Source organism: Saccoglossus kowalevskii, chromosome 17 (assembly GCF_978046115.1).
Source record: "Saccoglossus kowalevskii chromosome 17, keSacKowa6.1, whole genome shotgun sequence".
Lineage (NCBI taxonomy): Eukaryota > Metazoa > Hemichordata > Enteropneusta > Harrimaniidae > Saccoglossus > Saccoglossus kowalevskii.
The window spans coordinates 10,224,084-10,249,359 of NC_140657.1; the positions used below are offsets into that span (position 1 = coordinate 10,224,084).

General features: G+C 36.7%; 2 protein-coding genes across 4 annotated transcripts in view; both read right to left on the minus strand.

Annotated features, from left to right (window-relative positions):
• The window catches only part of LOC100369954 (GA-binding protein subunit beta-2-like), a 30,040-nt gene extending 29,098 nt beyond the window's left edge, over positions 1–942 (minus strand). For 2 of the 3 annotated variants that reach the window (XM_085492383.1, XM_085492385.1), the window contains exons 1-2: positions 845–942; positions 28–141 (exon numbers count right to left, since the gene is read on the minus strand). In XM_085492383.1, the coding sequence (XP_085348509.1) occupies positions 28–135 (108 nt within the window). In that variant the 5' untranslated portion in view covers positions 136–141; positions 845–942. Of the gene's footprint in view, positions 1–27; positions 142–591; positions 736–844 lie in introns of those variants that run through there. The other variant, XM_085492384.1, reaches the window with a different exon arrangement.
• A 7,088-nt stretch (positions 943–8,030) lies between these two features.
• The window catches only part of LOC102807861 (dimethylaniline monooxygenase [N-oxide-forming] 2-like), a 39,975-nt gene continuing 22,729 nt past the window's right edge, over positions 8,031–25,276 (minus strand). The window contains exons 6-7 of the mRNA XM_085491857.1: positions 8,816–9,060; positions 8,031–8,333 (exon numbers count right to left, since the gene is read on the minus strand). Coding sequence (XP_085347983.1) covers positions 8,031–8,333; positions 8,816–9,060 — 548 coding nt within the window. The remainder of the gene's footprint in view (positions 8,334–8,815; positions 9,061–25,276) is intronic.

The window sequence follows — 25,276 nt, forward strand, 5'->3', positions numbered from 1 at the left end:
ACGGGACAATATAATAAGTGAACTGACCCAATCTGTTGTAAATGGTGCACCATTTGCCATCAATGTTCTCACTTCTTCATCTCTGCCATTCTTAGCAGCTTCCAGCAACCTCTTGCCAAGGTCAACTAAAGACATGATTATCTGAAACAAGAACAAGGGACATTACTAGTAATTCAGTATTTCATTCCGGGTCTGTACAACCAGTAGGTTATGCAGTCTCCTTCTCCATAAACCATGGCTGTTTCGCACTCTCAACTGAATAATCCAAATTTTCCCAGCGATGTATTGCATATAATATAATAATCCTCTTATATGATCATGAGCTGGTGGGGTGAAATTTTAAAGCCTGTCATTTAAAAATACTTTAAATTGGAAAAAAGAACAACAAAACACATCTATTTGTAATAAAATATACATATATACATATATATATATATTGCAAGTATTTTTCAGTAAATTTCTATCTCTGTAATAGTTTTTAAAACAACCATTTTGATTGCGATGAAATTAAAGGCCGTACCGCCAGGAATCCGGATACAAAGTTGATGCCGTGGTGTGTAATTACTCGTACTACACCCAAAATATGCTTACCGTGATTGAAAGCCATCACATTTTCATCACTCGGTGTAAACATTTCTTTCAAAAAATTAGGAGTTATGTCGAAAAATATGAGGATATGCGAGCAAGGAACAACGCAGCCGACATTTTGTATAAGACGCGTATGTTTTTGACACCCCACCGGAAGCAGTTCCCGACACCGCGAATCGCATGCCCCAATCTCTTTCACTGATAGACATAGCCAGCCCAAATTCACAGAATTGATTCTTAGATAACAGTTCCTTACCTGAGGACTGTCCGATTTTCAAAATATTGGGTAATAACGACAGAAATTGCGTTGAAAAGTCGAGAAAATTTCAGCCGCCGGAAGTGCATTTGTTATTTCCGGAAGCACATGGGTAAGGCATTTTTATCCTTCCGCAAACCCTGGGAAAGAAGTTCCGCACGTATATCGTGATTATGAAATAACATTTCACTATTTATTTTATGCCGAAAAATATACTTTTAAAGTGGTGTAATAATAATGCTATGTTGATTAGTTACGTATTTTACGCCCAACTCGTGTCTAAATGACACGTACGTCCGTACTATATTTTTGGCGTAGTGTTTTAATCCACACACAAAGAGAATAATCTCTCGCAAAGTCACGAGTACCATATTCTCGCGATCATTACTGATTACCAATCACACTATAAACTTCATAAATATTTTCAAAATTAATGGGTGATACAAACCTGAATGTACAAATAATAGTTGCCCAGTCTATCAAAAATAACACGAACCTTAGACAGCAACATCTTCTGGCAAATTAACATAAATACTTTTCTCTTTTTTAATGCGTTTTTTGTTTCATTTAATTCTTTTCTATGTTTCATTGATTCACTGTATATTGCTTTTGTATATTTTTTTTATCTATTTTTTTATTATCACCAGCTTTTTAATTGTTGTGCTTTAGATAGTACTAGTAATTTATGTACAATTCGTAAGTTTTAAATATGTGTTCTAGTAGTTAGTGTAACCAGTTTAATACTTTTTGAGGAATTTTATGTGTTTCAATAAAACAAACAAACAGTAGGATTGAAAATAAATAAGATGTATGTAGTGCGCTTTTAATTCTGATTGCCGGCAATTTTTTTTTTTAAATCTTTAAAAGTCGACAAAACCTCTCTAAAGATCAGATTGTTTTTGATCAGACTGACAACTTTTGAGTTTGTTGGAATTATGATTTATTGTGATATGTGACATTTAAAACGTGAGGTTCACATAGAGAATTGTTGTCAATTACCCCCCCCCCCCCCCCCCCCCCCCTAGTAAGCTCGCACATTGAGCGCCAGGGATGGTGAGCAAAAATTTAGTGCCGCCACACCCGGTCTGTAACGAGAAGAATAGTCTAGTAGCTATAGCTCCCGGGGACAGTTGATATATATCTGGGTAGGGAGGTGCCCCTGGGTGCTCAAAGGTGTGACCGTTTTTATACCTGGAAAGTGGCAAAATCTATACCCATATTTATACCAAAGTATAATTTTTGTCATCACTGTTTATTCCAAATAAAACAGTTTTGTCATCACTGTTTATTCCAAATAAAACAATTTTGTCATCACTGTTTATTCCAAATAAAACAGTTTTGTCATCACTGTTTATTCCAAATAAAACAGTTTTGTCATCACTGTTTATTCCAAATAAAACAATTTTGTCATCACTGTTTATTCCAAATAAAACAATTTTGTCATCACTGTTTATTCCAAATAAAACAATTTTGTCATCACTGTTTATTCCAAATAAAACAGTTTTGTCATCACTGTTTATTCCAAATAAAACAATTTTGTCATCACTGTTTATTCCAAATAAAACAATTTTGTCATCACTGTTTATTCCAAATAAAACAGTTTTGTCATCACTGTTTATTCCAAATAAAACAATTTTGTCATCACTGTTTATTCCAAATAAAACAATTTTGTCATCACTGTTTATTCCAAATAAAACAATTTTGTCATCACTGTTTATTCCAAATAAAACAGTTTTGTCATCACTGTTTATTCCAAATAAAACAATTTTGTCATCACTGTTTATTCCAAATAAAACAATTTTGTCATCACTGTTTATTCCAAATAAAATAATTTTGTCATCACTGTTTATTCCAAATAAAACAGTTTTGTCATCACTGTTTATTCCAAATAAAACCATTTTGTCATCACTGTTTATTCCAAATAAAACAGTTTTGTCATCACTGTTTATTCCAAATAAAACAGTTTTGTCATCACTGTTTATTCCAAATAAAACCATTTTGTCATCACTGTTTATTCCAAATAAAATAATTTTGTCATCACTGTTTATTCCAAATAAAACAATTTTGTCATCACTGTTTATTCCAAATAAAAGAATTTTGTCATCACTGTTTATTCCAAATAAAACACTTACCTATGGATCTGAGGTCGGGATCCGAGGTGGAGATATACGATCATATACATTACCGATATTTATACCTATCTTGACCATAAATAAGACCTAAAATCCAAAAACTGAGACCCATTTCATGGGCACGTCCCCATTAGGCAAGTTCTATGTATCCCCCGGGCTATAGTTTCCCGGATACACAGGTAACCTAATATATTCAAAGAAAAGGGGAATACCCGAACATTTCTAACACTGGCGTTAGACAACACAATACTAAATATTCGGGATGCGTGTTTTGTCGACGTTAAAGTGTGACGCAAGATTGACTTCGTACCTGACCTGATTCAAGTTGATTCCAAGAAATATCAGAGAGTGTACCCTGGGAAATCTCCCACTAATATTATCTTCCACCATGGTTACTAGTGACCGTGCTTCCACGGAATGACCAGCTATAATCAAACCCCAGGCTGTGTTTGTACAAATGAAAGTGCTGTCATGGGCACTATTTGACAATTTTTGTGATTTTTTTTGTCACTGTGACTGATGTACATTCTTAGTGAGTGACTGCATTTATGCACAGTCATAGGGGTGATCTAGGACTTTCCGCGCGTTTTAAAAATTATGTAAATTCACATTATGACGTCAGAGACCATGAGATCATTGGCAGATTTAGAAGAGCCTGAGGAGTTCACTATTTGTTTCGCCTATACATTAGTTTAAAGGGAATCTCAATCCAAACAACATAATGACCCCTAAAGAAAAAGCTCCACAAATGTAGGAGAATGCAATTTACACTTTTTTATATCAGTTTTCATTCTCTGGATATTCAACTTTTCATCGGTATTATGTAGTCAGCCATCTTGATTCTCAAGCAAAGGATTATGGGTAAAGTATGACATCATAGAATCTGTTGTCAGAAATTGAGAAAATTATTTCATCTATAACTTCAAAAGTTGAACTAGCTAGGGAGTCCCTGATAGATGGACTATGTTTATATGGAAATTGATATTGTATGGCTAGGGAGTCCCTGATAGATGGACTGTGTTTATATGGAAATTTATATTGCACGGCTAGGGAGTTCCTGATAGATGGACTGAGTTTACTGGAAATTTATATTGCACGGCTAGAGAGTCCCAGATAGATGGACTGTGTTTATATGGAAAGTGATATTGTACGGCTAGGGAGTCCCTGATAGATGGACTGTGTTTATATGGAAATTTATATTGCACGGCTAGAGAGTCCCTGATAGATGGACTGTGTTTATATGGAAATTGATATTGCACGGCTAGAGAGTCCCTGATAGATGGACTGTGTTTATATGGAAATTGATATTGCACAGCTAGGGAGTCCCTGATAGATGGACTGTGTTTATATGGAAATTGATATTGCACGGCTAGAGAGTCACCGATAGATGGACTTTGTTTATATGATAGAAATTGATATAGCACGGCTAGGGAGTCCCTGATAGATGAACTGTGTTGATCTGGAAATTGATATTGCACAGCTAGGGAGTCCTTGATAGATGGACTGTGTTTATATGGAATTTGATATTGCATGGCTAGGGAGTCCCTGATAAATGGACTATGTTTATATGGAAATTGATATTGCATGGCTAGGGAGTCTCTGATAGATGAACTGTGTTGATATGGAAATTGATATTGCACGGCTAGGGAGTTCCTGATAGATGGACTGTGTTGATATGGAAATTGATATAGCACGGCTCGGGACTCACCGATAGATAGACCGTGTTTATATGGAATTTGATATTGCACAGCTAGGGAGTCCCTGATAGATGGACTGTGTTTATAGGGAAATTGATATTGCATGGCTAGGGAGTCCCTGGTAGATGGACTGTGTTGATATGGAAATTGATATAGCACGGCTCGGGACTCACTGATAGATAGACCGTGTTTATATGGAATTTGATATTGCACAGCTAGGGAGTCCCTGATAGATGGACTGTGTTTATGTGGAAATTGATATTGCATGGCTAGGGAGTCACCGATAGATGGACTTTGTTTATATGATAGAAATTGATATAGCACGGCTAGGGAGTCCCTGATAGATGAACTGTGTTGATCTGGAAATTGATATTGCACAGCTAGGGAGTCCTTGATAGATGGACTGTGTTTATATGGAATTTGATATTGCATGGCTAGAGAGTCCCTGATAAATGGACTATGTTTATATGGAAATTGATATTGCATGGCTAGGGAGTCCCTGATAGATGGACTGTGTTGATATGGAAATTGATATTGCACGGCTAGGGAGTTCCTGATAGATGGACTATGTTGATATGGAAATTTATATTGTATGGCTAGGGAGTCCCTGATAGATGGACTGAGTTTACTGGAAATTTATATTGTATGGCTAGGGAGTCCCTGATAGATGGACTGAGTTTACTGGAAATTTATATTGTATGGCTAGGGAGTCCCTGATAGATGGACTGTGTTTATATGGAAATTTATATTGTATGGCTAGGGAGTCCCTGATAGATGAACTGTGTTTATATGGAAATTTATATTGTATGGCTAGGGAGTCCCTGATAGATGGACTTTGTTTATATGATAGAAATTGATATAGCACGGCTAGGGAGTTCCTGATAGATGAACTGTGTTGATATAGAAATTGATATTGCACAGATAGGGAGTCCCTGATAGATGGACTGTGTTTACTGTAAATTGATATTGCACGGCTAGGGAGTTCCTGAGAGATGAACTGTGTTGATATGGAAATTGATATTGCACAGCTAGGGAGTCACCGATAGATGGACTGTGTTTATATGGAAATTGATATTGCACGGCTAGGGAGTCATCAATAGATGGACTATGTTTATATGAAAATTGATATTGCACGGCTAGGGAGTCCCTGACAGATGGACTGTGTTTACTGTAAATTGATATTGCACGGCTAGGGAGTCCCTGATAGATGGACTGTGTTGATATGGAAATTGATATTGCACAGCTAGGGAGTCACCGATAGATGGACTGTGTTTATATGGAAATTGATATTGCACGGCTAGGGAGTCATCAATAGATGGACTATGTTTATATGAAAATTGATATTGCACGGCTAGGGAGTCCCTGACAGATGGACTGTGTTTACTGTAAATTGATATTGCACGGCTAGGGAGTCCCTGATAGATGGACTGTGTTGATATGGAAATTGATATTGCACAGCTAGGGAGTCACCGATAGATGGACTGTGTTTATATGGAAATTGATATTGCACGGCTAGGGAGTCATCAATAGATGGACTATGTTTATATGAAAATTGATATTGCACGGCTAGGGAGTCCCTGACAGATGGACTGTGTTTACTGTAAATTGATATTGCACGGCTAGGGAGTCCCTGATAGACGGAGTGTTTATATGGAAATTGGTATTGATAGGTAGCTGTATATAAGCCATACATTTTAAATGGCTAAAACACAGGGAATGACAGCAAATTCTTATGGCTATACACTCACTAACAAATGCTAGCGATGTAATGTGAGCATGACTGGATACTCCTTTTGCGGCCCGAAATCGTGCAGCGGAAGCGATTGAGGGCAGCAAAATCTGTACCTATTCCATAAATGTTTTGACATGTATCTTAAAGGTGTAATTACAATTTTAATATGGCATGGCTGCAAGCACACAACGTAATTTAGAATGACGCGTTTTGTTTACATTGATGAAAGTCAGGCACACTGGGCTGGTGTGATACAGGAAATTATTGCCCTGATATGAGGGCGCACTTTCCATGGTGTTACGAGTCAGGGCAATCGAGGTATGTGATAGAAAGTAATATAATACAATTTAGTATTTGAAATGCGCATTTTTATTTTTAAAATTGTTTGATCAAGTTGCCTTCACCCAAACTCCTGTTGCTGTTGCTGCTGCTGCATTTATCATGAAGGCTTTGACTGTGAAAATATGTGGCAGTATAGTTGATCAGTGGTAATTAAATCTCATGCGCAAGTTGTTACATCACATGCATTCTTTAAGTTATACCCCCCCCCCCACAAATTGTACAACTCTCTATTCAGTCAGCTGGGTACAAGTGTAATAAAATAAATGCAATTTATTTACGATTAATTACTATATAAGTGTCACCATTCTGAATATGGCTCCAAAGACGACAAAAGTTGAGAAATATTTTTTTTTCCAGATTCCTACAAACCAATGGGGTATCCAAAGTGGAAATCACTGTCAACTGCGAGGATCCAATCAGTAGTGTATTGTTTTGGTCACGTAGTTCGGGCACAATGCTGATATTAAAGTAACCTGGAGTTGATTTTTTTTTATAGCATCACCAATATACATTTTCTATTTATGTCAAAAAATGGTCACTATAACTATGGCATTAAGTGCTTTAAAATCCTATGAGGTCTTAGTGATGTGAAATTTTTGTCGCAACTGTCACAAAATCATGTTTTCAAGGTATTTTTTGGTCTAAATACTTGATTGAGTTATTTAGTTAAAAACTGTAAACAATGTGTTAGCAAAATATGTGGTCATTGTTGAGAACATGCCCACCTAACACCTATTTACCAAAGCCAATATACTTTTAATGGGGTCACATGCCAACCTTTAGCCAAAAAGTATTCTGTAATTTTATGGACTTATTTTAGATTACAGCAGAGCTAAAACAGAAATAAACAGAGTCATTGTTGATAGGGTCCACCCAATCTGATTAAAATAAGATCCTGGTTGGCTTAATTTTTAAAATTTTAATTTTAGTATATTTTTTTATTATTAATATTAATTTTTACTATTATTACTAATAATTTTATTGATTACCATTCGTTTTAATATTTGCTCTTTACAATAAATTTGCAGCACCCGGTGGCTTTCATAAACAAACCAATTATCACACCTAAATAATTGTAACATCAAAAAATAATTAAAATAATAATAGTTATATTAAAAAAAAAATTAAGCCAACCAGGACCTTATTTTAATCAGATTGGGTCCTCCAAACACTTATCAATTTTATTAATATTGACTTGGTAGTATCAATATATGATAGCTTAAATTGCTTGGAATTACGTTTATGCATATCAATGGGGTATGTATGTATATATGTATTGAATTCTATCCAATATTAAGAAAGGGAAGTAGCAACAAAGAAACAATAACCATCACCAGCATCACAAACTGCATTCCTTGTTGTTCTGTTTGTAATGTGGTCTTTGTTGAATGGTTCTCATGTGTATTCATTATAGTTTCCCGTGCTTTATTCCATACACCCGGACCCGTGAGTCGATATGTGGCAGGATAGCATGGTCCAAACATTATAGCGTAGGCTAACTTGGGATCTGTCAGTAGAAGCTTCCAGAAATTTGGCTTGGCTCCAATTAAGTCTGCAAGTCTGTCTTGGTATTGTACTAAATTGACCTGAAAAAAAGTAATATTGAGATGAATTCTTGCATAAACAGTACATCACAATTATAGGCAGAGTTATCAATAGCTAGCTTGTAAGGAGTAGATCATTAGTTTCATTTTGATACCTAAATGTAAAGTACAATAGTCATTTTTTTCATCCTGAAAATAGAAAGTTTAATGAGTTATATTATTTTGGTTATTCAGTATGGTAGCATTGATAAAAAGGTAAAACCAAGCCATCCCTTTTTGTTGTTGTAAATAAAATAGAAATAATATCATATACTACCAACATTTTTCCATTAAAATTTTATGTGGTTTCAAAGGTTTGAACATTTTTATCTTTCAAACCCTTTAGTTTTGTACAATTACACTAAAATACTGACATTGTCAGCCATGAAAAGGTATTTATAATCTACAATAACACTGTTTCCTATCGATGTTCCATGACTTCATCATTAGTCATTAGCAAAATAAACGTGAAACAATTGACTTACAACAACTCCATGTTTTCCAAATCTCTCATAGAATTCATCTTTACGTATTTTTATTTCCTTCATCATTGATTCTTCATCAGGTAAGTTGCATAGTCCTTTGAACACTCGAGTTGACCATCTGGCTTGTAGCTCAAAGCCCGGTCCTGCAGATGCAGGACCCCCAACAAAACCAATGAACGCCAAGGTGTGCTTTTTCAGATGAGGCGGAAACACATGTAAATACAGTTCAAGGTTGTCAAACCCATCTATGAAATCAATGAAGGGAGAGAATATAAACAATAACATACTTTATATTACATGCATAATGTATGATTCTTTATTTAAATCAACAAACTACTACTTTCTCCAAAACAACCCCACACATGTTAAAAGATGCAGTGTGCAGTTATAATAATAATAATAAAAATAGTTTAGTACGCAACTGATATCATCCCAAATTGTGACATCATCACACACTTGTCAAAACTTTAGATTTATAACCCTTACCAAATTGTACGCCCCAATAGTATATTAATTGCATACATATTCTGTACTAAAAGTATACTTTTTTTTTTGAAATTGTGTACATTATACAAAATTAAAGTACATACAAGGAAACAGCAGTACATTATTTGCATACACACTTTATACAAATTCATTAATGTGTATTTGTTGTATTGTATAATTTACATATACATAAAATGTAAAATGTATATTATGTATATATTAACAGTACAAATTATTGACTTGGCATCTTAACAAATATAAGTATTATTTATAAGTATACATAGAATGTACAAAAATTGGACTTATGGGATAACACATTTCCCACCAGAGTCGTTTAGAGTTTGCGTAATTTATTTTTTTTTTTTTAAATTTTTTTTTTGTGTGCCAGGCGACAGTTTCGAACATTGAATGTCACTGTTGTCTCTCCTGACCTTTTTGTATGTGCAAATTGCAAGTGCTAGTGCTGACACATAGTGCATTTTGCCACAGAAGTATATTTTCTGTTTGGGACTACATGTACATGACAGGGCTGTGCGGCCATCTCCCTATCAAATAGCAATTTAATGCACTATCCTGGCGTCAACCAGGCTCGGTCAAACACAAGCACTTGCGGACTTTAACCAAGGTTCCCCCAAAGTCACATTCGTAAGTGAATGAATCTCGGCGAGTGGATTGGCCTTTCTATTAAGGCTGTGGCACACTCCCCCAGGGTAGGTGTCGACCCTTTTTGATGTTCAGCCTATGGTAGGATTTAAACTTGGGTCTACCGATCATGAGTCTGATGCGACAACCACTATGCTACCAGCGACCGGTGTGTTTGCCTAATTTGCATATATTAAAAATTATCCTGTTTTGGATCTTAACATGATAATTTTTATGAACTTTTTTTTTATCAATTTAACTAAATTAAAATTTAACTTCCCATTATATATCTAGTTTTGGCATTTTCAGTTGAGCAAAACACACTGAAATAAATCAGTATTCCTCTCACCACAATCAGTTTGTTGTACATCCTTGGCTCACATAATACAATAGTGGAGATACACTTTGTAGTCAGTATATTATACTACAGTGGTATGGTTATGTCCACCACCATAGTGGAGATACACTTTGCAGTCAGTATATCATACTACAGTGGTATGTTTATGTCCACCACCATAGTGGCAATACACTTTGCAGTCAGTATATCATACTACAGTGGTATATGGTTATGTCCACCACCATAGTGGCAATACACTTTGTAGTCAGTACATTATACTACAGTGGTATGGTTATGTCCACCACCATAGTGGCAATACACTTTGTAGTCAGTACATTATACTACAGTGGTATGGTTATGTCCACCACCATAGTGGCAATACACTTTGTAGTCAGTACATTATACTACAGTGGTATGGTTATGTCCACCACCATAGTGGTAATACACTTTGTAGTCAGTATATTATACTACAGTGGTATGGTTATGTCCACCACCATAGTGGAGATACACTTTGCAGTCAGTATATCATACTACAGTGGTATGTTTATGTCCACCACCATAGTGGCAATACACTTTGTAGTCAGTATATTATACTACTGTGGTATGGTTATGTCCAGCACCATAGTGGCAATACACTTTGTAGTCAGTACATTATACTACAGTGGTATATGTTTATGTCCACCACCATAGTGGCAATACACTTTGTAGTCAGTACATTATACTACAGTGGTATGGTTATGTCCACCACCATAGTGGTAATACACTTTGTAGTCAGTATATTATACTACAGTGGTATGGTTATGTCCACCACCATAGTGGCAATACACTTTGTAGTCAGTATATTATACTACAGTGGTATGTTTATGTCCACCACCATAGTGGCAATACACTTTGCAGTCAGTATATCATACTACAGTGGTATATGGTTATGTCCACCACCATAGTGGTATATGGTTGTGTCCACCACCATAGTGGCAATACACTTTGTAGTCAGTACATTATACTACAGTGGTATGTTTATGTCCACCACCATAGTGGTAATACACTTTGTAGTCAGTATATTATACTACAGTGGTATGGTTATGTCCACCACCATAGTGGCAATACACTTTGTAGTCAGTACATTATACTACAGTGGTATGGTTATGTCTACCACCATAGTGGCAATACACTTTGTAGTCAGTACATTATACTACAGTGGTATGGTTATGTCCACCACCATAGTGGCAATACACTTTGTAGTCAGTACATTATACTACAGTGGTATGGTTATGTCCACCACCATAGTGGCAATACACTTTGTAGTCAGTACATTATACTACAGTGGTATGGTTATGTCCACCACCATAGTGGTAATACACTTTGTAGTCAGTATATTATACTACAGTGGTATGGTTATGTCCACCACCATAGTGGAGATACACTTTGCAGTCAGTATATCATACTACAGTGGTATGTTTATGTCCACCACCATAGTGGCAATACACTTTGTAGTCAGTATATTATACTACTGTGGTATGGTTATGTCCAGCACCATAGTGGCAATACACTTTGTAGTCAGTACATTATACTACAGTGGTATATGTTTATGTCCACCACCATAGTGGCAATACACTTTGTAGTCAGTACATTATACTACAGTGGTATGGTTATGTCCACCACCATAGTGGTAATACACTTTGTAGTCAGTATATTATACTACAGTGGTATGGTTATGTCCACCACCATAGTGGCAATACACTTTGTAGTCAGTATATTATACTACAGTGGTATGTTTATGTCCACCACCATAGTGGCAATACACTTTGCAGTCAGTATATCATACTACAGTGGTATATGGTTATGTCCACCACCATAGTGGTATATGGTTGTGTCCACCACCATAGTGGCAATACACTTTGTAGTCAGTACATTATACTACAGTGGTATGTTTATGTCCACCACCATAGTGGTAATACACTTTGTAGTCAGTATATTATACTACAGTGGTATGGTTATGTCCACCACCATAGTGGCAATACACTTTGTAGTCAGTACATTATACTACAGTGGTATGGTTATGTCTACCACCATAGTGGCAATACACTTTGTAGTCAGTACATTATACTACAGTGGTATGGTTATGTCCACCACCATAGTGGCAATACACTTTGTAGTCAGTACATTATACTACAGTGGTATGTTTATGTCCACCACCATAGTGGTAATACACTTTGTAGTCAGTACATTATACTACAGTGGTATGTTTATGTCCACCACCATAGTGGCAATACACTTTGTAGTCAGTATATCATACTACAGTGGTATGTTTATGTCCAGCACCATAGTGGCAATACACTTTGTAGTCAGTACATTATACTACAGTGGTATGGTTATGTCTACCACCATAGTGGCAATACACTTTGTAGTCAGTATATCATACTACAGTGATATGGGTATGTCCACCACCATAGTGGTAATACACTTTGTAGTCAGTATATTATACTACAGTGGTATGGTTATGTCCACCACCATAGTGGCAATACACTTTGTAGTCAGTACATTATACTACAGTGGTATGGTTATGTCTACCACCATAGTGGCAATACACTTTGTAGTCAGTATATCATACTACAGTGGTATTGTTATGTCCACCACCATAGTGGCAATACACTTTGTAGTCAGTATATTATACTACTGTGGTATGTTTATGTCCACCACCATAGTGGCAATACACTTTGTAGTCAGTATATCATACTACAGTGGTATGTTTATGTCCACCACCATAGTGGCAATACACTTTGTAGTCAGTATATTATACTACTGTGGTATGTTTATGTCCACCACCATAGTGGCAATACACTTTGTAGTCAGTATATTATACTACAGTGGTATGGTTATGTCCACCACCATAGTGGTAATACACTTTGTAGTCAGTATATTATACTACAGTGGTATGGTTATGTCCACCACCATAGTGGCAATACACTTTGTAGTCAGTATATTATACTACAGTGGTATGGTTATGTCCACCACCATAGTGGTAATACACTTTGTAGTCAGTATATTATACTACAGTGGTATGGTTATGTCCACCACCATAGTGGTTATACACTTTGTAGTCAGTATATTATACTACAGTGGTATGGTTATGTCCACCACCATAGTGGTAATACGCTTTGTAGTCAGTATATTATACTACAGTGGTATGGTTATGTCCACCACCATAGTGGTAATACACTTTGTAGTCAGTATATTATACTACAGTGGTATGGTTATGTCCACCACCATAGTGGTAATACACTTTGTAGTCAGTATATTATACTATTGTGGTATATGTTTATGTCCACCACCATAGTGGCAATACACTTTGTAGTCAGTATATTATACTACTGTGGTATGGTTATGTCCACCACCATAGTGGCAATACACTTTGTAGTCAGTATATTATACTATTGTGGTATATGTTTATGTCCACCACCATAGTGGCAATACACTTTGTAGTCAGTATATTATACTACAGTGGTATGTTTATGTCCACCACCATAGTGGCAATACACTTTGCAGTCAGTATATCATACTACAGTGGTATATGGTTATGTCCACCACCATAGTGGTATATGGTTGTGTCCACCACCATAGTGGCAATACACTTTGTAGTCAGTACATTATACTACAGTGGTATGTTTATGTCCACCACCATAGTGGTAATACACTTTGTAGTCAGTATATTATACTACAGTGGTATGGTTATGTCCACCACCATAGTGGCAATACACTTTGTAGTCAGTACATTATACTACAGTGGTATGGTTATGTCTACCACCATAGTGGCAATACACTTTGTAGTCAGTACATTATACTACAGTGGTATGGTTATGTCCACCACCATAGTGGCAATACACTTTGTAGTCAGTACATTATACTACAGTGGTATGTTTATGTCCACCACCATAGTGGTAATACACTTTGTAGTCAGTACATTATACTACAGTGGTATGTTTATGTCCACCACCATAGTGGCAATACACTTTGTAGTCAGTATATCATACTACAGTGGTATGTTTATGTCCAGCACCATAGTGGCAATACACTTTGTAGTCAGTACATTATACTACAGTGGTATGGTTATGTCTACCACCATAGTGGCAATACACTTTGTAGTCAGTATATCATACTACAGTGATATGGGTATGTCCACCACCATAGTGGTAATACACTTTGTAGTCAGTATATTATACTACAGTGGTATGGTTATGTCCACCACCATAGTGGCAATACACTTTGTAGTCAGTACATTATACTACAGTGGTATGGTTATGTCTACCACCATAGTGGCAATACACTTTGTAGTCAGTATATCATACTACAGTGGTATTGTTATGTCCACCACCATAGTGGCAATACACTTTGTAGTCAGTATATTATACTACTGTGGTATGTTTATGTCCACCACCATAGTGGCAATACACTTTGTAGTCAGTATATCATACTACAGTGGTATGTTTATGTCCACCACCATAGTGGCAATACACTTTGTAGTCAGTATATTATACTACTGTGGTATGTTTATGTCCACCACCATAGTGGCAATACACTTTGTAGTCAGTATATTATACTACAGTGGTATGGTTATGTCCACCACCATAGTGGTAATACACTTTGTAGTCAGTATATTATACTACAGTGGTATGGTTATGTCCACCACCATAGTGGCAATACACTTTGTAGTCAGTATATTATACTACAGTGGTATGGTTATGTCCACCACCATAGTGGTAATACACTTTGTAGTCAGTATATTATACTACAGTGGTATGGTTATGTCCACCACCATAGTGGTTATACACTTTGTAGTCAGTATATTATACTACAGTGGTATGGTTATGTCCACCACCATAGTGGTAATACACTTTGTAGTCAGTATATTATACTACAGTGGTATGGTTATGTCCACCACCATAGTGGTAATACACTTTGTAGTCAGTATATTATACTACAGTGGTATGGTTATGTCCACCACCATAGTGGTAATACACTTTGTAGTCAGTATATTATACTATTGTGGTATATGTTTATGTCCACCACCATAGTGGCAATACACTTTGTAGTCAGTATATTATACTACTGTGGTATGGTTATGTCCACCACCATAGTGGCAATACACTTTGTAGTCAGTATATTATACTATTGTGGTATATGTTTATGTCCACCACCATAGTGGCAATACACTTTGTAGTCAGTATATTATACTACAGTGGTATGTTTATGTCCACCACCATAGTGGTAATACACTTTGTAGTCAATATATTATACTACAGTGGTATATGTTTATGTCCACCACCATAGTGGCAATACACTTTGTAGTCAGTATATTATACTACAGTGGTATGTTTATGTCCACCACCATAGTGGCAATACACTTTGTAGTCAGTATATTATACTATTGTGGTATGGTTATGTCCAGCACCATAGTGGCAATACACTTTGTAGTCAGTATATTATACTACTGTGGTATGTTTATGTCCACCACCATAGTGGCAATACACTTTGTAGTCAGTATATCATACTACAGTGGTATGTTTATGTCCACCACCATAGTGGCAATACACTTTGTAGTCAGTATATTATACTACTGTGGTATGTTTATGTCCACCACCATAGTGGCAATACACTTTGTAGTCAGTATATTATACTACAGTGGTATGGTTATGTCCACCACCATAGTGGTAATACACTTTGTAGTCAGTATATTATACTACAGTGGTATGGTTATGTCCACCACCATAGTGGCAATACACTTTGTAGTCAGTATATTATACTACAGTGGTATGGTTATGTCCACCACCATAGTGGCAATACACTTTGTAGTCAGTACATTATACTACAGTGGTATGTTTATGTCCACCACCATAGTGGTAATACACTTTGTAGTCAGTATATTATACTACAGTGGTATGGTTATGTCCACCACCATAGTGGCAATACACTTTGTAGTCAGTATATTATACTACTGTGGTATGTTTATGTCCACCACCATAGTGGCAATACACTTTGTAGTCAGTATATTATACTACAGTGGTATGGTTATGTCCACCACCATAGTGGTAATACACTTTGTAGTCAGTATATTATACTACAGTGGTATGGTTATGTCCACCACCATAGTGGCAATACACTTTGTAGTCAGTATATTATACTACAGTGGTATGGTTATGTCCACCACCATAGTGGCAATACACTTTGTAGTCAGTACATTATACTACAGTGGTATGTTGATGTCCACCACCATAGTGGTAATACACTTTGTAGTCAGTACATTATACTACAGTGGTATGTTTATGTCTACCACCATAGTGGCAATACACTTTGTAGTCAGTATATCATACTACTGTGGTATGTTTATGTCCACCACCATAGTGGCAATACACTTTGTAGTCAGTATATTATACTACAGTGGTATGGTTATGTCCACCACCATAGTGGTAATACACTTTGTAGTCAGTATATTATACTACAGTGGTATGGTTATGTCCACCACCATAGTGGCAATACACTTTGTAGTCAGTATATTATACTACAGTGGTATGGTTATGTCCACCACCATAGTGGTAATACACTTTGTAGTCAGTATATTATACTACAGTGGTATGGTTATGTCCACCACCATAGTGGTTATACACTTTGTAGTCAGTATATTATACTACAGTGGTATGGTTATGTCCACCACCATAGTGGTAATACACTTTGTAGTCAGTATATTATACTACAGTGGTATGGTTATGTCCACCACCATAGTGGTAATACACTTTGTAGTCAGTATATTATACTACAGTGGTATGGTTATGTCCACCACCATAGTGGTAATACACTTTGTAGTCAGTATATTATACTATTGTGGTATATGTTTATGTCCACCACCATAGTGGCAATACACTTTGTAGTCAGTATATTATACTACTGTGGTATGGTTATGTCCACCACCATAGTGGCAATACACTTTGTAGTCAGTATATTATACTATTGTGGTATATGTTTATGTCCACCACCATAGTGGCAATACACTTTGTAGTCAGTATATTATACTACAGTGGTATGTTTATGTCCACCACCATAGTGGTAATACACTTTGTAGTCAATATATTATACTACAGTGGTATATGTTTATGTCCACCACCATAGTGGCAATACACTTTGTAGTCAGTATATTATACTACAGTGGTATGTTTATGTCCACCACCATAGTGGCAATACACTTTGTAGTCAGTATATTATACTATTGTGGTATGGTTATGTCCAGCACCATAGTGGCAATACACTTTGTAGTCAGTATATTATACTACTGTGGTATGTTTATGTCCACCACCATAGTGGCAATACACTTTGTAGTCAGTATATCATACTACAGTGGTATGTTTATGTCCACCACCATAGTGGCAATACACTTTGTAGTCAGTATATTATACTACTGTGGTATGTTTATGTCCACCACCATAGTGGCAATACACTTTGTAGTCAGTATATTATACTACAGTGGTATGGTTATGTCCACCACCATAGTGGTAATACACTTTGTAGTCAGTATATTATACTACAGTGGTATGGTTATGTCCACCACCATAGTGGCAATACACTTTGTAGTCAGTATATTATACTACAGTGGTATGGTTATGTCCACCACCATAGTGGCAATACACTTTGTAGTCAGTACATTATACTACAGTGGTATGTTTATGTCCACCACCATAGTGGTAATACACTTTGTAGTCAGTATATTATACTACAGTGGTATGGTTATGTCCACCACCATAGTGGCAATACACTTTGTAGTCAGTATATTATACTACTGTGGTATGTTTATGTCCACCACCATAGTGGCAATACACTTTGTAGTCAGTATATTATACTACAGTGGTATGGTTATGTCCACCACCATAGTGGTAATACACTTTGTAGTCAGTATATTATACTACAGTGGTATGGTTATGTCCACCACCATAGTGGCAATACACTTTGTAGTCAGTATATTATACTACAGTGGTATGGTTATGTCCACCACCATAGTGGCAATACACTTTGTAGTCAGTACATTATACTACAGTGGTATGTTGATGTCCACCACCATAGTGGTAATACACTTTGTAGTCAGTACATTATACTACAGTGGTATGTTTATGTCTACCACCATAGTGGCAATACACTTTGTAGTCAGTATATCATACTACAGTGATATGGTTATGTCCACCACCATAGTGGTAATACACTTTGTAGTCAGTATATTATACTACAGTGGTATGGTTATGTCCACCACCATAGTGGCAATACACTTTGTAGTCAGTACATTATACTACAGTGGTATGGTTATGTCTACCACCATAGTGGCAATACACTTTGTAGTCAGTATATCATACTACAGTGGTATTGTTATGTCCACCACCATAGTGGCAATACACTTTGTAGTCAGTACATTATACTACAGTGGTATGTTTATGTCCACCACCATAGTGGCAATACACTTTGTAGTCAGTATATTATACTACTGTGGTATGTTTATGTCCACCACCATAGTGGCAATACACTTTGTAGTCAGTATATTATACTACTGTGGTATGTTTATGTCCACCACCATAGTGGCAATACACTTTGTAGTCAGTATATTATACTACAGTGGTATGGTTATGTCCACCACCATAGTGGTAATACACTTTGTAGTCAGTATATTATACTACAGTGGTATGGTTATGTCCACCACCATAGTGGCAATACACTTTGTAGTCAGTATATTATACTACAGTGGTATGGTTATGTCCACCACCATAGTGGTAATACACTTTGTAGTCAGTATATTATACTACAGTGGTATGGTTATGTCCACCACCATAGTGGTAATACACTTTGTAGTCAGTATATTATACTACAGTGGTATGGTTATGTCCACCACCATAGTGGCAATACACTTTGTAGTCAGTACATTATACTACAGTGGTATGGTTATGTCCACCACCATAGTGGTAATACACTTTGCAGTCAGTATATCATACTACAGTGATATGTTTATGTCCACCACCATAGTGGCAATACACTTTGTAGTCAGTATATTATACTACTGTGGTATGGTTATGTCCACCACCATAGTGGCAATACACTTTGTAGTCAGTATATTATACTATTGTGGTATATGTTTATGTCCACCACCATAGTGGCAATACACTTTGTAGTCAGTATATTATACTATTGTGGTATATGTTTATGTCCACCACCATAGTGGCAATACACTTTGTAGTCAGTATATTATACTATTGTGGTATATGTTTATGTCCACCACCATAGTGGCAATACACTTTGTAGTCAGTATATTATACTATTGTGGTATATGTTTATGTCCACCACCATAGTGGTAATACACTTTGTAGTCAGTATATTATACTATTGTGGTATATGTTTATGTCCACCACCATAGTGGCAATACACTTTGTAGTCAGTATATTATACTACTGTGGTATGGTTATGTCCACCACCATAGTGGCAATACACTTTGTAGTCAGTATATTATACTATTGTGGTATATGTTTATGTCCACCACCATAGTGGCAATACACTTTGTAGTCAGTATATTATACTACAGTGGTATGTTTATGTCCACCACCATAGTGGTAATACACTTTGTAGTCAATATATTATACTACAGTGGTATATGTTTATGTCCACCACCATAGTGGCAATACACTTTGTAGTCAGTATATTATACTACAGTGGTATGTTTATGTCCACCACCATAGTGGCAATACACTTTGTAGTCAGTATATTATACTATTGTGGTATATGTTTATGTCCAGCACCATAGTGGCAATACACTTTGTAGTCAGTATATTATACTACAGTGGTATGGTTATGTCCAGCACCATAGTGGCAATACACTTTGTAGTCAGTTTAATATACTACAGTGGTATGGTTATGTCCACCACCATAGTGGTAATACACTTTGTAGTCAGTATATCATACTACAGTGGTATTGTTATGACCACCACCATAGTGGTAATACACTTTGTAGACAGTACATTATACTGCAGTGGTATTGTTATGTCCACCACCATAGTGGCAATACACTTTGTAGTCAGTACATTATACTACAGTGGTATGGTTATGTCCACCACCATAGTGGTAATACACTTTGTAGTCAGTACATTATACTACAGTGGTATGGTTATGTCCACCACCATAGTGGTAATACACTTTGTAGACAGTACATTATACTGCAGTGGTATTGTTATGTCCACCACCATAGTGGTAATACACTTTGTAGTCAGTACATTATACTACAGTGGTATATGGTTATGACCACCACCATAGTGGCAATACACTTTGTAGTCAGTGCATTATACTACAGTGGTATGGTTTTGTCCACCGCCATAGTGGCAATACACTTTGTAGTCAGTACATTATACTGCAGTGGTATTGTTATGTCCACCACCATAGTGGCAATACACTTTGTAGTCAGTACATTATACTACAGTGGTATGGTTATGACCACCACCATAGTGGCAATACACTTTGTAGTCAGTACATTATACTATAGTGGTATGGTTTTGTCCAATGCCATAGTGGCAATACACTTTGTAGTCAGTACATTATACTGCAGTGGTATTGTTATGTCCACCACCATAGTGGCAATACACTTTGTAGTCAGTACATTATACTACAGTGGTATATGTTTATGTCCACCACCATAGTGGCAATACACTTTGTAGTCAGTACATTATACTACATTGGTATTGTTATGTCCACCACCATAGTGGCAATACACTTTGTAGTCAGTACATTATACTACAGTGGTATATGTTTATGTCCACCACCATAGTGGCAATACACTTTGTAGTCAGTACATTATACTACAGTGGTATGGTTTTGTCCACCGCCATAGTGGCAATACACTTTGTAGTCAGTACATTATACTGCAGTGGTATGGTTTTGTCCACCGCCATAGTGGCAATACACTTTGTAGTCAGTACATTATACTGCAGTGGTATTGTTATGTCCACCACCATAGTGGCAATACACTTTGTAGTCAGTACATTATACTACAGTGGTATGTGTTTATGTCCACCACCATAGTGGCAATACACTTTGTAGTCAGTACATTATACTACAGTGGTATGGTTTTGTCCACCGCCATAGTGGCAATACACTTTGTAGTCAGTACATTATACTGCAGTGGTATTGTTATGTCCACCACCATAGTGGCAATAAACTTTGTAGTCAGTACATTATACTACAGTGGTATATGTTTATGTCCACCACCATAGTGGCAATACACTTTGTAGTCAGTACATTATACTACAGTGGTATGGTTTTGTCCACTGCCATAGTGGCAATACACTTTGTAGTCAGTACATTATACTGCAGTGGTATGGTTTTGTCCACCGCCATAGTGGCAATACACTTTGTAGTCAGTACATTATACTGCAGTGGTATTGTTATGTCCACCACCATAGTGGCAATACACTTTGTAGTCAGTACATTATACTACAGTGGTATATGTTTATGTCCACCACCATAGTGGCAATACACTTTGTAGTCAGTACATTATACTACAGTGGTATGGTTTTGTCCACCGCCATAGTGGCAATACACTTTGTAGTCAGTACATTATACTGCAGTGGTATTGTTATGTCCACCACCATAGTGGCAATACACTTTGTAGTCAGTACATTATACTACAGTGGTATGGTTATGACCACCACCATAGTGGCAATACACTTTGTAGTCAGTACATTATACTACAGTGGTATGGTTTTGTCCAACGCCATAGTGGCAATACACTTTGTAGTCAGTACATTATACTGCAGTGGTATTGTTATGTCCACCACCATAGTGGCAATACACTTTGTAGTCAGTATATTATACTGCAGTGGTATTGTTATGTCAACCACCATAGTGGCAATACACTTTGTAGTCAGTATATTATACTGCAGTGGTATTGTTATGTCCACCACCATAGTGGTAATACACTTTGTAGTCAGTACATTATACTACAGTGGTATGGTTATGTCCACCACCATAGTGGTAATACACTTTGTAGTCAGTACATTATACTACAGTGGTATGGTTATGTCCACCACCATAGTGGTAATACACTTTGTAGTCAGTACATTATACTGCAGTGGTATTGTTATGTCCACCACCATAGTGGCAATACACTTTGTAGTCAGTATATTATACTACAGTGGTATATGTTTATGTCCACCACCATAGTGGTAATACACTTTGTAGTCAGTACATTATACTACAGTGGTATGGTTATGTCCACCACCATAGTGGTAATACACTTTGTAGTCAGTACATTATACTACAGTGGTATGGTTATGTCCACCACCATAGTGGTAATACACTTTGTAGTCAGTACATTATACTGCAGTGGTATTGTTATGTCCACCACCATAGTGGCAATACACTTTGTAGTCAGTATATTTTAATACAGTGGTATGTTTATGTCCACCACCATAGTGGTAATACACTTTGTAGTCAGTACATTATACTACAGTGGTATATGTTTATGTCCACCACCATAGTGGTAATACACTTTGTAGTCAGTACATTATACTACAGTGGTATATGTTTATGTCCACCACCATAGTGGTAATACACTTTGTAGTCAGTACATTATACTACAGTGGTATATGTTTATGTCCACCACCATAGTGGTAATACACTTTGTAGTCAGTACCTTATACTACAGTGGTATATGTTTATGTCCACCACCATAGTGGTAATACACTTTGTAGTCAGTACATTATACTACAGTGGTATATGTTTATGTCCACCACCATAGTGGCAATACACTTTGTAGACAGTACATTATACTACAGTGGTACATGTTTATGTCCACCACCATAGTGGTAATACACTTTGTAGTCAGTACATTATACTACAGTGGTATGGTTATGACCACCACCATAGTGGTAATACACTTTGTAGTCAGTACATTATACTACAGTGGAATATGTTTATGTCCACCACCATAGTGGTAATACACTTTGTAGTCAGTACATTATACTACAGTGGTATATGTTTATGTCCACCACCATAGTGGTAATACACTTTGTAGTCAGTACATTATACTACAGTGGTATATGTTTATGTCCACCACCATAGTGGTAATACACTTTGTAGTCAGTACATTATACTACAGTGGTATATGTTTATGTCCACCACCATAGTGGCAATACACTTTGTAGTCAGTACATTATACTGCAGTGGTATGGTTATGTCCACCACCATAGTGGTAATACACTTTGTAGTCAGTATATTATACTGCAGTGGTATTGTTATGTCCACCACCATAGTGGCAATACACTTTGTAGTCAGTATATTATACTGCAGTGGTATTGTTATGTCCACCACCATAGTGGCAATACACTTTGTAGTCAGTATATTATACTGCAGTGGTATTGTTATGTCCACCACCATAGTGGTAATACACTTTGTAGTCAGTACATTATACTACAGTGGTATGGTTATGTCCACCACCATAGTGGCAATACACTTTGTAGTCAGTACATTATACTATAGTGGTATGGTTTTGTCCAATGCCATAGTGGCAATACACTTTGTAGTCAGTACATTATACTGCAGTGGTATTGTTATGTCCACCACCATAGTGGCAATACACTTTGTAGTCAGTACATTATACTACAGTGGTATATGTTTATGTCCACCACCATAGTGGCAATACACTTTGTAGTCAGTACATTATACTACATTGGTATTGTTATGTCCACCACCATAGTGGCAATACACTTTGTAGTCAGTACATTATACTACAGTGGTATATGTTTATGTCCACCACCATAGTGGCAATACACTTTGTAGTCAGTACATTATACTACAGTGGTATGGTTTTGTCCACCGCCATAGTGGCAATACACTTTGTAGTCAGTACATTATACTGCAGTGGTATGGTTTTGTCCACCGCCATAGTGGCAATACACTTTGTAGTCAGTACATTATACTGCAGTGGTATTGTTATGTCCACCACCATAGTGGCAATACACTTTGTAGTCAGTACATTATACTACAGTGGTATGTGTTTATGTCCACCACCATAGTGGCAATACACTTTGTAGTCAGTACATTATACTACAGTGGTATGGTTTTGTCCACCGCCATAGTGGCAATACACTTTGTAGTCAGTACATTATACTGCAGTGGTATTGTTATGTCCACCACCATAGTGGCAATAAACTTTGTAGTCAGTACATTATACTACAGTGGTATATGTTTATGTCCACCACCATAGTGGCAATACACTTTGTAGTCAGTACATTATACTACAGTGGTATGGTTTTGTCCACTGCCATAGTGGCAATACACTTTGTAGTCAGTACATTATACTGCAGTGGTATGGTTTTGTCCACCGCCATAGTGGCAATACACTTTGTAGTCAGTACATTATACTGCAGTGGTATTGTTATGTCCACCACCATAGTGGCAATACACTTTGTAGTCAGTACATTATACTACAGTGGTATATGTTTATGTCCACCACCATAGTGGCAATACACTTTGTAGTCAGTACATTATACTACAGTGGTATGGTTTTGTCCACCGCCATAGTGGCAATACACTTTGTAGTCAGTACATTATACTGCAGTGGTATTGTTATGTCCACCACCATAGTGGCAATACACTTTGTAGTCAGTACATTATACTACAGTGGTATGGTTATGACCACCACCATAGTGGCAATACACTTTGTAGTCAGTACATTATACTACAGTGGTATGGTTTTGTCCAACGCCATAGTGGCAATACACTTTGTAGTCAGTACATTATACTGCAGTGGTATTGTTATGTCCACCACCATAGTGGCAATACACTTTGTAGTCAGTATATTATACTGCAGTGGTATTGTTATGTCAACCACCATAGTGGCAATACACTTTGTAGTCAGTATATTATACTGCAGTGGTATTGTTATGTCCACCACCATAGTGGTAATACACTTTGTAGTCAGTACA